Genomic DNA, 14075 nt, shown 5'->3' with positions numbered 1-14075 from the left:
CATGCAAAAATGAGGTGAAAGGAAAGCGTGTATACTTCTGAAAGCTAATATGATCGTTGGAACCAAAAAGCATTTATATTCGTCTCTGTTTTCTCAGGCTGAATTCTCCTGACTGTGTCATTCATTATTAAAACAGAGCACATCGTGACCCCTCTGTCCTCTCATCTCAGGTGAATTACATATTCCTGACTACGCCACTTTCCCTGACCCCACCAAACCACGTTAAAACCCATAGAAATCCATTACAATCTCATTCCATTCACAATTCCTGAATGGAAATTAATGGGGACCTTTCTTTGCCAGTCTCCCATTGAAGTATTTCTTTCCAAATTATGTTTTACACAGCCAATTTGATGGGCCATCGTGCAATTGTGTGTTGTAACAGCCATGCCTTTCAGAGATGGTTCCTTTCAAGACATTTCTCTCTGCAATTGCTCAGTTTAATAGAATTGTAAGAGGATTCTTGCCTGGAACACTGTTCAATTTGATTACACAGTTCATAAGGAAGGTAGACTTTGATAAAGGATTGATTTATTTGGCGAGTAGTTTGAAATAATAAGCCCCTGCTAAACTTTCTCACCCCGGGGCTTCAACTTTTAATGAGATTATATAAGAGATGAGAGCAGTACATCATTCTGAGCGTGCGCGGGTGCAGTACCTGTTTGGCGTGCTGCTTCCGTTGCTGCTGTTCACTTTATTGGCTGTGGTGCTGTTTTTGCTGGCAGTTTTCTGAACCGCCTGAGATTTGTCCTTGGATTTATCTGCAAATAGACCAAGCCGACACGGACGTCACACAAATACTGTGTCCATACCTACCAAACGAGACAAACTGTAGCATGACAGAACGTCCTGATAAAGTGGAATAAAGCCAAAGCTCCTCTGTTCAGTGCCGCAGTGAAGGAGTTATGACATTTGCTCTTGATTTAAATATATAAAGCTATTAAGCATGCTGGGAATTTGCAAGCATCCTTCATGTGCCATTGAAAGCTCATTAAAAGTGAATGAAACACAGATTGTGTTTCACAGAAAGTGAATTATTTAAAACACACCGGAAAATGAGATGAGATTTGGGGGGGCTTAAAAAAAAAAAAAAGAAGTGGCACAATAGTCGCATCTGAAGTCTCGTGCTAACATATTAGCTCATTCAATTGGAAACGGTTTCACTTTCAAAGATAAGACTTTTGTATTTTTAAACAGCACTTTGTTAGTACTTTAGTAAATTCAGATCACAGCTTCTAATAGGAGGCAGAACTGAACTGATGATGGGGATTCGACCTCTTCACAGTATCTTGCAGCGAGCAGCTGCTGAAATGCATCAAGAACTCTTAGCAACACCATGTTTCACAATCGAGGTGCTGTCACTTGGGTATTGAGCTGTATGTGGATTCCCATTTCAGTGCAAACACAGTGGTTTCCCTTCTAAAAGGTTGTTACACTGCTTCCAACAAATCCAGGTGTGACTTAACTCAAGCCTTTCCTAAAAGTGTTCAAACGTTTGAGCCAGGATGCTTTTTCTTTTAACCGATCAAAAATGGAAGAAAATACATTTCTAATGTTACAAGGTTTTTATATACTGTAAATGCTGTTCTTTTGAACTTTTTATTCAAAAATACCAGAAAAATAAAATGTCACAGTTCCAAAAATACGAAGCAGCAGCAAGTTTTCAACAATGATAATAATCAAAAATGTTTCTTGAGCAGCAAATCAGCACATTAGAATGACTTTTGAAGGATCATGTGACACTGAAGACTGTAGTAATGATGCTGAAGATTCAGCTGCACATCACAGAAATCAATTACATTTGAACAGATTCATGTAGAAAACATGGTCACACTTTAAAGTCCAATTCTCATCATTAACAAACCATTAACTACAACTTCTGCCTCAAACTCCTACTGCTTATTAATAGTTAAGTTTAGGTGTTGGCTAGGATTAGAGATGTATAATATGTGCTTTGTAAGTGCCAATAAAAAGCTAATATGTTAATAACAGGCATGCTAATAAGCAACTATTTAATGGTGACAAATGCTCCCTATACTAAAGTGTTACCGAAAAAAACACTTTCCATTGGTAACATTTCTTATTATTAATAATATTATTATTGAGATTAAGGTTTTGACTATTTTTGACCAAATCAATCCAGTCGTGTTAAGCACAACAATAATCCTGAACGGTAGTGTGATTTTTTCCCTTTTCCAAACAACTTAATCTCCAAGTTCTGCAAGCAGAAGCTTGGTCACGAGGACACTCGTTGTATATGTGTGAAAGCTCATTCTGTGATATTCATGATGCAGTCAAGTCATTGAAATTCAGTAGACTCGAAATGAACATTTTTAGTGCAATCCCGTGAGGTAAGCGAAGGCCTCGTTGTGGAGCGGACCGAGTCCATCCTGAGGAGTCTGGAGTCACATGTCCTGCACTGCTCTTCTGATCAATCCTGCTGGTGTACTTGTTCTGTGCGAGCCTTTTCTGTTCTAATGCCCTTTGTAGTTTTACCCCAATTCACACAGTAATTGCAATTAACTCCCTCAGGGTGTTGTACTCTATAGCGTCATTTCATTTTTAATTTTAAATGATTGTCAAGATGCTCTCAATAAATGGATAAACAAGTCCAGATGCTACCAAATCAATTCCTGAAGCTTCGCAGAGGAAAACAGGACAATTATTCAAATAGCGTCACCTGAGTCCTCGACGGCGCCCTCCTCGGCTTTGCCAGCGCTGGTGTTGGCGGTGACCGCAGGCTTGCCCGTGTTGCCCGGTCCGTTCTGCAGAGTGCCAGGCGTGGCGCTGCGCACTGGCTGCTCCTTATGGTGGAACTCATTTTCTGGCACCATGTGCACTTTCCTGCCTTTCAATTGGCCAGAGTAGCTGCAAGTCACACACACGGTTAAAATCACGGCAGATGGTAACACAAAGAGCAATGCTTAAAATCACTCAGGAAAGGATGGATTCAACAAGAAATCCTCGAGAGGGGTTGTGTTCGCCGAGGCCACAATAATAACGTAACTAGATCGGTATGCTTTTGAGAGGCTGAACACAAGGTCTGATTTCTCTCTCTCATTTCTTGTTGATTCCAAGAGTCTACAGAGAAACACAAAGAACAGGGCCCACGTCTGCCTAATAACCCGAGGTGTGCTGAGAAATCCCACTGGTGGCATGAACGCAACAATTACACGTCAACAGTTATTACCAATTCTGCAACAGAAGACGCGCCAATTTAGAAAGAAATCCGTTCCTCATTATGATTGGGCATCCAATCCATTTACAAGCCCATGACATGCAGATTGTCTCTAAACCACTCGAGCTGCTCGAACTAAAACTAAACATTATTTTAATCCAAAATACACTTCTGCTCAAAAGTTTGTGGTCAGTAAGTTTTAGTTTTTGAAAAGACTTATGCTCAACAACGCTGTATTTACAAAAAAAAAAAAAGTAAAATAATTCTGAGCATTATTATTTTTCTTTTTTTACAACTATAAATAACTTTCATTCAAATGCATTTTAAGATGCATCTGATTCCAGTGATCAAATCTTAATTTTCAGTGTCACATGATCAAGAAACATTCCTGATTATTATTATCAATGTTAAAACAGCTGTGGTGTCTGATATTTTTGTGCAAAAAGTGCTTTACCTTTTGGTTCTTCTTGAGAACAGATTTCTTTTGTTATGGAACAAATGTACAAATATCTACCATAACACGTGATCAACACAATGTGTCATTACTAAAAGTATTAATAACATAATAAAAGCTTAATGGCCAAAACTATGAACAGTTGAGTTGACAGTCAAGTGTGTTTCATATGAGAATGCATGTCCTGCTGAATTTGAAACGAGTCCCTTCTATTTTAGGAAACTGCCTTAAACGTAGCCATGTCTAGAGATGTTCAGGTTTGGTCTCAGATCTGCGGTGTCATTCAGGAGAGCGGCGGCTGCTCTCGGGAATCAGTGGGGCATGATCGAGTCCTCGTCCCTAATGAAGCAAAACTGATAAGATCACCTTATCAGGACACAACAGAAGCCTTCCAGCCGGCAAAGACCAGTAGCTGAATGGAATGTGTTCATCAAGCAGCAATGAAGAGGCTCTTTAAGAGGCCAAACCTACTCTTGACGTCTCGGATGGAATGACTGCACTGAATCATGTCTTCAAGTTTCCTCCTCAAACAACCTCACAACAAACTCTCACAACCCTTCACATGCGCCTGAGATGACCAGCCACTGCTGACCGTCTTCAAATTTCATCGATCCCACTGCGGAGCACATGAGAAAAAAAACTGCAGAAAAGAGCAACGAATAAATCTGCCTTAATGTGGCTAACCTCTGCCAACTGACGGTTAAGGAACAGCTGATGGTTGGCGGAGGGGGACTTCCCTCATTCATGATTTATTTCTGTAATTATTCTGTAATGTTTTAAGCCTACTTACACATGCACATTGTAAGGCAGAGTGGATTTATTTGGTCACAGCACCCCTACTGGTACATTCAGGAAAAGCACTTAAAGGCCGAGTAAATATATGAAGAGAGTAACCAAATGACACATGGGCTGCATGACAATGGTTGGACTGTCCATTATGATTATTCTGCTCAAAAATATTCACGATTATTCTCATTTCATTTTTTTTTCTTCATTTCTCGAGATTTACTGCACTTTCACAGAAGCACAAACCGAGAGAACGTCAACTTGCATGATTTAATTGCAGATTTAGTTGGTGCAAACAGTGTAAACAACCCTGTGAAAGAATTACACTTTCATTTGAGCAGAATATCCCAATAGAAGCGGCTAAATGCAGGTGTTTCAGCTTCTGTTGTGTAAGAGAGGAATGGGAATGGGAAGATTAAGTGAAGCACTCGGCAGAAATTGTATCGATTTAAGAGAAAAGCTCTGATTGGGGGAGATTTAAACTCTTGACATCTGGCAACCGCACACATAAAAGCTTGTGGAGGCTTAAATTAAAATGCTTTCAGGATAAATATCCACCGGGCAAATATTGCAGACAATTAATAAAGTCATAGAAGCAGAACCCGTGATTCTTCATGTAGACTTGGCTCTATGATGTGCCAAAAATGTGTGTATGATATATTTTCTCTTTTGTGCCAAGATTCAAGAATTCACCAGCAACTTCCTCAAGGTCTTGCTTGAAAACAGAGTTAAACAAATGACTGGACTGTAAGTGACCAAACTCCCTATGAGTAGCTGGGTCGCAAGAAATAATTAAAGCGCATTTCAGTTCTTTTACATAAAAGCCTTGCAAAGATGATCAACCATCACAAATTTGGGTTTGATCTAATTTAGATGAGTCACAAGTAAATAGTTTGGCAAACCAACTGATCAAACATCACAAATTTGGGGAGGACCTAATAAAATTGCTACTTTTATTTGCTGTTGAGTAAAACAATTGGCCAAGGTTTTAACCAAAGCGTGATTCAGAGACGAGTTGTTGGTAACATTTCGGCATATAGTTCATCCCCATAACGCCAGCAGATATAACAACACACCTTTAGAAATGCAGCCAGTGAAAATTCCCTACATCTGAAGAGAAAGCAAGCACTACACTACCACCAGCCAGTCTCCTGACAGTGACCCTCTGACCCAGTGTGGTGAAAGCACTTGAAATGCTGAGGCCAGCCGGCTCTCGGCTCAGTTTACCCCATGGCTAACGCATAGAGATCGGGCCTCTTCTCTTTCTCCTCCTGGCAGATCTTGTGAACGCGGCACTCCAGAGCCTGGCCCAGGTTCAGCACCTTGGGGTACCAGGGCAGGATCTTGGTGAGCACGATCAGGATGTTACGGATGTGGGTGTACTCGCCCGTCTCCAGACAGTGAACCGACGCCTGAGGGGAGAAGAGGAGAGGAGAACACAAAGCCTTACATAAGCGATCAAAAACACCAGGAATATTGTTAACTAATCAGATTAAATGAGGCTCAGAGATTGTGTAGTAGCGCACATGTATTTCACATATGACTCTAAAAATCAAGGCACAAAGCAAACCGCTAAGCCATGGCTAGAACGCTTACACATTATCATTTAAAAAATGATGCAAAAATAAAGAAATTAGTCAAAAACACGCCTTAACATGTTGAATTCAGATTTAGTTCCAATTTGTAAATGCATTAAACAACTTTGGCTGTTTAGTTGCTCTGATTTGGAGGAAGTGATGTCATTGTAACAGACCCCACTGTACGCAGATGAACATGATGCAGGACAACGACTATTATAGAATATCTCCACGATTGGGAATGTGATCTTGTTAATTGAGCAATTGCATCAAAGAATTGAGAGAATATAATGCTGAGTTTTAGACAATAATTATCAATTATTTGCTCAATTTCACAAAAGAGAACAGTTTCTCTGTGGAGCATCTGCAAGCAACACAGCATTGTTTCATTACTGAGCGGATCCTCGGTTAGCCAATGATTCAGTGACTCATTCAAAGAACTGCAGGCAAATCCACTGCGGTTTATTTGAATGAATGACTGAGTATCTCTCTCATTGAGACCACCACCTATTCACAGTTGTTAAGAGTATTAATTACATTTCTTAATCTTTTTTTTTCTTTAAACACATTAATACACACATTAAGTATGCAAAGTTTAAGTTAAATATTTCTTTCGAAAAGTTATTTTTTGTAAGTTCTCAACGTCTTAAATGATCATTTGGGAGGTAATATCTCTTTTAATTATCAGGAAATCTTAAGATTTTTAATAATTTTTAATCAATCAGCTCTACAACATGATACATGTTTGAATTGTCTGAAGAGCACAGTACTAACTTTAGTCAACTTGTAATGCCACTTGTGGGCAACATGCCGGAAATTCTCATAGTCCAGCTGATCGGCTTTGTTCCCTCCGTCGAAACCACTGGCTCGGAAAATAGTCAGGAACCCAGGATAATTGCCACATTCCTAGTGAGGGACCCAGAAACAGACAAGAAAACAGATCACACCAGCATGTTTAACCCAAAACCCCAAAATATACAGACAGAAATGATTTTATCTGGTTATCTAATAAAAGTCTATTATACAAAAAAAAGAAAAAGCGTTGAGGATCAGTTCACTCCTGACGAACATTTAAACACTCTGATCCTTCAGGGAAGGGACGCGCTGCCAACTGGTTTTCACAGATACCAATCTAGTGGTGACTAGGACACGCTAGAGACAGCAGTGACAGGAAGTGAACCAGTCTACAGCGTACCTTCTCATAGACGGCTCTGTCGCTGTGCCACCGCGTCACCGTCTCCAGCATGCAGCACAGGAAGCGGCCGTAGCGGCGCGACTCGTTCTCTGTGCAGCTCGCCACCGTGTAGATGATATCAGAGAACACCTAGATGAGCGCGGAGAGAGGACGAGTCGTGCTGCCGTTAAACACAGACCCCACTTCAAACATTCAGATACAAGCAGAAGAGAGCAACACATTAACACACAGAGCTCTAGAGAAGCGTCAAAGGGTCAGTTTAATATCAGCTGTCAGGAGGCCCAACTAAACGTCTTTGTGCTACTTTTTACTTTCAATGAGATCTGGGACATCATCGGAGCACAATTTTATTTCTTTTTCTTTTTTATTAATTATCATTATGACCATTAAATGGAACACAAAGTGAATAAAGCTTCCAAACAAATTAAGATACCTCGTTGCAGATTTGAGCCTAAATTATGCTGCCACCCAAGAGCGACTAAATCATCTGTAATTTATGTATTTTTATAGTTATTTACAACCAAATTTTACATTTAAATAAATATAAATTTGATTATTTTGTCAATAATTTGAGTAACAGGGTTGAACGGTTGATATTTATGCATGCAATCAAATAACAAAAGTGTAGTTCATACACTAGTACATTTTGTGTTCTTACACTGTAGAAAGCATCTAATTTACACCAGTTAATTTGTATGTATTTCACTTCACACTGAAAGGAACATGGGATGATGGTTCTCAAGGGAGAGCCCGTTTGTTGAGCGTGTCTGTCATGGTGCAGTGGACTCACTCGGTCGTAGCAGAGCAGGGTGCAGAAGTTGGGCGTCTTCTGCTGGTGCACCAGCTCCACGAAGCGAGCGCAGTAAACGGCATCGATGGCTGAGAAGACGCAGCGGGGGAAGATACAGAGCTGCAGGAACTTGGTGATGGTTTCATTCTTAGTGGATTCTGTGAAGAGAGGGAATACGAGCGTGAGAGAGGCGCAGCGGAGAGAGTGTGAGAGAGTGAGAGAGGCGCAGCGGAGAGAGTGTGAGAGAGTGAGAGAGGCGCAGCGGAGAGACTGTGAGAGAGTGAGAGAGGCGCAGCGGAGAGACTGTGAGAGAGTGAGAGAGGAGCAGCGGAGAGACTGAGAGAGTGAGAGAGGCGCAGCGGAGAGAGTGAGAGAGTGAGAGAGGCGCAGCGGAGAGACTGTGAGAGAGTGAGAGAGGCGCAGCGGAGAGACTGTGAGAGAGTGAGAGAGGCGCAGCGGAGAGACTGTGAGAGAGTGAGAGGCGCAGCGGAGAGACTGTGAGAGAGTGAGAGGCGCAGCGGAGAGACTGTAAGAGAGTGAGAGAGGCGCAGCGGAGAGACTGTGAGAGAGTGAGAGAGGCGCAGCGGAGAGACTGTGAGAGAGAGAGAGGCGCAGCGGAGAGAGTGAGAGAGTGAGAGAGGCGCAGCGGAGAGACTGTGAGAGAGTGAGAGAGGCGCAGCGGAGAGACTGTGAGAGAGTGAGAGAGGCGCAGCGGAGAGACTGTGAGAGAGTGAGAGGCGCAGCGGAGAGACTGTGAGAGAGTGAGAGGCGCAGCGGAGAGACTGTAAGAGAGTGAGAGAGGCGCAGCGGAGAGACTGTGAGAGAGTGAGAGAGGCGCAGCGGAGAGACTGTGAGAGAGTGAGAGAGGCGCAGCGGAGAGACTGTGAGAGAGTGAGAGAGGCGCAGCGGAGAGACTGTGAGAGACTGAGAGAGTGAGAGAGGCGCAGCGGAGAGACTGTGAGAGACTGAGAGAGTGAGAGAGGCGCAGCGGAGAGACTGTGAGAGAGTGAAAGAGGCGCAGCGGAGAGACTGTGAGAGAGTGAGAGAGGCGCAGCGGAGAGACTGTGAGAGAGTGAGAGAGGCGCAGCGGAGAGAGTGAGAGAGAGTGAGAGAGGCGCAGCGGAGAGACTGTGAGAGAGTGAGAGAGGCGCAGCGGAGAGACTGAGAGAGAGAGAGAGAGGCGCAGCGGAGAGACAGAGAGAGAGAGAGGCGGAGAGACTGTGAGAGAGTGAGAGAGGCGCAGCGGAGAGACTGTGAGAGTGAGAGAGGCGCAGCGGAGAGACTGTGAGAGAGTGAGAGAGGCGCAGCGGAGAGACTGTGAGAGAGTGAGAGAGGCACAGCGGAGAGACTGTGAGAGAGTGAGAGAGGCGCAGCAGAGAGACTGTGAGAGAGTGAGAGAGGCGCAGCGGAGAGACTGAGAGAGAGAGAGAGGCGGAGAGACTGTGAGAGAGTGAGAGAGGCGCAGCGGAGAGATTGTGAGAGAGTGAGAGAGGTGCAGCAGAGAGACTGTGAGAGAGTGAGAGAGGCGCAGCAGAGAGACTGTGAGAGAGTGAGAGAGGCGCAGCGGAGAGACAGAGAGTGAGAGAGACGCAGCGGAGAGACTGTGAGAGAGTGAGAGAGGCGCAGCGGAGAGACTGTGAGAGAGTGAGAGAGGCGCAGCGGAGAGACTGAGAGAGAGAGAGAGGCGGAGAGACTGTGAGAGAGTGAGAGAGGCGCAGCGGAGAGACTGAGAGAGTGAGAGAGACGCAGCGGAGAGACTGTGAGAGAGTGAGAGAGGCGCAGCGGAGAGACTGAAAGAGTGAGAGAGACGTAGCGGAGAGAGTGTGAGAGAGTGAGAGAGGCGCAGCGGAGAGACTGTGAGAGAGTGAGAGAGGCGCAGCAGAGAGACTGTGAGAGAGTGAGAGAGGCGCAGCGGAGAGACTGTGAGAGAGGCGCAGCGGAGAGACTGAGAGAGTGAGAGAGGCGCAGCGGAGAGAGAGAGTGAGAGAGGCGCAGCGGAGAGACTGTGAGAGAGTGAGAGAGGCGCAGCGGAGAGACTGTGAGAGAGTGAGAGAGGCGCAGCGGAGAGAGAGAGGCGCAGCGGAGAGACTGTGAGAGAGTGAAAGAGGCGCAGCGGAGAGAGAGAGTGAGAGAGTGAGAGAGGCGCAGCGGAGAGACTGTGAGAGAGTGAGAGAGGCGCAGCGGAGAGAGAGAGGCGCAGCGGAGAGACTGTGAGAGAGTGAAAGAGGCGCAGCGGAGAGAGAGACTGAGAGAGTGAGAGAGACGCAGCGGAGAGAGAGAGTGAGAGAGGCGCAGCGGAGAGACTGTGAGAGAGTGAGAGAGGCGCAGCGGAGAGACTGTGAGAGAGTGAGAGAGGCGCAGCGGAGAGACTGTGAGAGAGTGAGAGAGGCGCAGCGGAGAGACTGTGAGAGAGTGAGAGAGGCGCAGCGGAGAGACTGTGAGAGAGTGAGAGAGGCGCAGGGGAGAGACTGTGAGAGAGGCGCAGCGGAGAGACTGTGAGAGAGTGAGAGAGGCGCAGCGGAGAGACTGTGAGAGAGTGAGAGAGGCGCAGCGGAGAGACTGTGAGAGAGTGAAAGAGGCGCAGCGGAGAGAGAGAGTGAGAGAGGCGCAGCGGAGAGACTGTGAGAGAGTGAGAGAGGCGCAGCGGAGAGACTGTGAGAGAGTGAGAGAGGCGCAGCGGAGAGACTGTGAGAGAGTGAGAGAGGCGCAGCGGAGAGACTGTGAGAGAGAGAGAGGCGCAGCGGAGAGACTGTGAGAGAGTGAGAGAGGCGCAGCGGAGAGACTGTGAGAGAGGCGCAGCGGAGAGACTGTGAGAGAGTGAGAGAGGCGCAGCGGAGAGACTGTGAGAGAGTGAGAGAGGCGCAGCGGAAAGACTGTGAGAGAGTGAGAGAGGCGCAGCGGAGAGACTGTGAGAGAGTGAGAGAGGCGCAGCGGAGAGAGTGAGAGAGGCGCAGCGGAGAGACTGTGAGAGAGTGAGAGAGGTGCAGCGGAGAGACTGTGAGAGAGTGAGAGAGGCGCAGCGGAGAGAGTGAGAGAGGCGCAGCGGAGAGACTGTGAGAGAGTGAGAGAGGCACAGCGGAGAGACTGTGAGAGAGTGAGAGAGGCGCAGCAGAGAGACTGTGAGAGAGTGAGAGAGGCGCAGCGGAGAGACTGAGAGAGAGAGAGAGGCGGAGAGACTGTGAGAGAGTGAGAGAGGCGCAGCGGAGAGATTGTGAGAGAGTGAGAGAGGTGCAGCAGAGAGACTGTGAGAGAGTGAGAGAGGCGCAGCAGAGAGACTGTGAGAGAGTGAGAGAGGCGCAGCGGAGAGACAGAGAGTGAGAGAGACGCAGCGGAGAGACTGTGAGAGAGTGAGAGAGGCGCAGCGGAGAGACTGTGAGAGAGTGAGAGAGGCGCAGCGGAGAGACTGAGAGAGAGAGAGAGGCGGAGAGACTGTGAGAGAGTGAGAGAGGCGCAGCGGAGAGACTGAGAGAGTGAGAGAGACGCAGCGGAGAGACTGTGAGAGAGTGAGAGAGGCGCAGCGGAGAGACTGAAAGAGTGAGAGAGACGTAGCGGAGAGAGTGTGAGAGAGTGAGAGAGGCGCAGCGGAGAGACTGTGAGAGAGTGAGAGAGGCGCAGCAGAGAGACTGTGAGAGAGTGAGAGAGGCGCAGCGGAGAGACTGTGAGAGAGGCGCAGCGGAGAGACTGAGAGAGTGAGAGAGGCGCAGCGGAGAGAGAGAGTGAGAGAGGCGCAGCGGAGAGACTGTGAGAGAGTGAGAGAGGCGCAGCGGAGAGACTGTGAGAGAGTGAGAGAGGCGCAGCGGAGAGAGAGAGGCGCAGCGGAGAGACTGTGAGAGAGTGAAAGAGGCGCAGCGGAGAGAGAGAGTGAGAGAGTGAGAGAGGCGCAGCGGAGAGACTGTGAGAGAGTGAGAGAGGCGCAGCGGAGAGAGAGAGGCGCAGCGGAGAGACTGTGAGAGAGTGAAAGAGGCGCAGCGGAGAGAGAGACTGAGAGAGTGAGAGAGACGCAGCGGAGAGAGAGAGTGAGAGAGGCGCAGCGGAGAGACTGTGAGAGAGTGAGAGAGGCGCAGCGGAGAGACTGTGAGAGAGTGAGAGAGGCGCAGCGGAGAGACTGTGAGAGAGTGAGAGAGGCGCAGCGGAGAGACTGTGAGAGAGTGAGAGAGGCGCAGCGGAGAGACTGTGAGAGAGTGAGAGAGGCGCAGGGGAGAGACTGTGAGAGAGGCGCAGCGGAGAGACTGTGAGAGAGTGAGAGAGGCGCAGCGGAGAGACTGTGAGAGAGTGAGAGAGGCGCAGCGGAGAGACTGTGAGAGAGTGAAAGAGGCGCAGCGGAGAGAGAGAGTGAGAGAGGCGCAGCGGAGAGAGAGAGTGAGAGAGGCGCAGCGGAGAGACTGTGAGAGAGTGAGAGAGGCGCAGCGGAGAGACTGTGAGAGAGTGAGAGAGGCGCAGCGGAGAGACTGTGAGAGAGTGAGAGAGGCGCAGCGGAGAGACTGTGAGAGAGAGAGAGGCGCAGCGGAGAGACTGTGAGAGAGTGAGAGAGGCGCAGCGGAGAGACTGTGAGAGAGGCGCAGCGGAGAGACTGTGAGAGAGTGAGAGAGGCGCAGCGGAGAGACTGTGAGAGAGTGAGAGAGGCGCAGCGGAAAGACTGTGAGAGAGTGAGAGAGGCGCAGCGGAGAGACTGTGAGAGAGTGAGAGAGGCGCAGCGGAGAGAGTGAGAGAGGCGCAGCGGAGAGACTGTGAGAGAGTGAGAGAGGTGCAGCGGAGAGACTGTGAGAGAGTGAGAGAGGCGCAGCGGAGAGAGTGAGAGAGGCGCAGCGGAGAGACTGTGAGAGAGTGAGAGAGGTGCAGCGGAGAGACTGTGAGAGAGTGAGAGAGGCGCAGCGGAGAGACTGTGAGAGAGTGAGAGAGGTGCAGCGGAGAGACTGTGAGAGAGGCGCAGGGGAGAGACTGTGAGAGAGGCGCAGCGGAGAGACTGTGAGAGAGTGAGAGAGGCGCAGCGGAAAGACTGTGAGAGAGTGAGAGAGGCGCAGCGGAGAGACTGTGAGAGAGTGAGAGAGGCGCAGCGGAGAGAGTGAGAGAGGCGCAGCGGAGAGACTGTGAGAGAGTGAGAGAGGTGCAGCGGAGAGACTGTGAGAGAGGCGCAGCGGAGAGACTGTGAGAGAGTGAAAGAGGCGCAGCGGAGAGAGAGAGTGAGAGAGGCGCAGCGGAGAGACTGTGAGAGAGTGAAAGAGGCGCAGCGGAGAGAGAGAGTGAAAGAGGCGCAGCGGAGAGAGAGAGTGAGAGAGGCGCAGCGGAGAGACTGTGAGAGAGTGAAAGAGGCGCAGCGGAGAGAGAGAGTGAAAGAGGCGCAGCGGAGAGAGAGAGTGAGAGAGGCGCAGCGGAGAGACTGTGAGAGAGTGAGAGAGACGAAGCGGAGAGACTGTGAGAGAGTGAAAGAGGCGCAGCGGAGAGAGAGAGTGAGAGAGGCGCAGCGGAGAGAGAGAGTGAGAGAGGCGCAGCGGAGAGACTGTGAGAGAGTGATCGGAGGACTCACTGGCCAGCAGCCAGTTGTCTTTCTCCAGTTTGAGGCGGTGCAGGACTCTCTGAACATGCTCCAGCTGCTTCTTCTCCTCTTCCTGCAGCTTGTCCTGCAGCGCTGTGCAGCGCTCCTTCTCTTTCTTCTTTTTATTCAGAGGCTGCAATAGAGAAGAGCATTTCATGAACAACTGCAGAAGAGTCTGTGTGACTGCAATGATTCCCGCATGAGTATTTAGCAGTGACATCTGTCAAATCAACAGTTTCAAAATCAAGTTTATATTATGGATGAGCTTCGAGATCGAGGTCAGTGCTGAAAGTGAAAGTTGATATGTGCTAGGGATGAAACATGATCAAATTCCCAATGGTTAGGATATGGAGCTAAAACCTCTGATATGCGGCTGGCAGCACTGTCCATGAAGAGAGGCTTTAAAACTATTATTATGAAGTGCAACTAAATGTACTGTGGACAGAGCATGGGGTCATGTGACTGCAATTCTTTACACAGAGAGCAGATGCTTTCATGGGCTGTTAATTATGACAAACTTGAGCTTCACAGCAGAATCATTATTCCAGCAAATATAGACTGC

The 14075-nt window shown here is 47.9% G+C and overlaps 1 protein-coding gene across 3 annotated transcripts in view; it reads right to left on the bottom strand.

The window, feature by feature from the left end:
- The window catches only part of LOC113113390 (THO complex subunit 2-like), a 75470-nt gene that overhangs the window by 14527 nt on the left and 46868 nt on the right, over window positions 1-14075 (bottom strand). For all 3 annotated transcript variants that reach the window (XM_026279544.1, XM_026279545.1, XM_026279546.1), the window contains exons 24-30: window positions 13505-13646; window positions 7981-8138; window positions 7191-7319; window positions 6770-6901; window positions 5646-5830; window positions 2681-2868; window positions 659-761 (exon numbers count right to left, since the gene is read on the bottom strand). In XM_026279544.1, coding sequence (XP_026135329.1) covers window positions 659-761; window positions 2681-2868; window positions 5646-5830; window positions 6770-6901; window positions 7191-7319; window positions 7981-8138; window positions 13505-13646 — 1037 coding nt within the window. The remainder of the gene's footprint in view (window positions 1-658; window positions 762-2680; window positions 2869-5645; window positions 5831-6769; window positions 6902-7190; window positions 7320-7980; window positions 8139-13504; window positions 13647-14075) is intronic.

This window comes from Carassius auratus, chromosome 14 (assembly GCF_003368295.1).
Source record: "Carassius auratus strain Wakin chromosome 14, ASM336829v1, whole genome shotgun sequence".
Taxonomy (NCBI): domain Eukaryota; kingdom Metazoa; phylum Chordata; class Actinopteri; order Cypriniformes; family Cyprinidae; genus Carassius; species Carassius auratus.
Note: the sequence above shows the minus strand (reverse complement) of the source record. Positions and strands in the feature narration are given on the sequence as shown.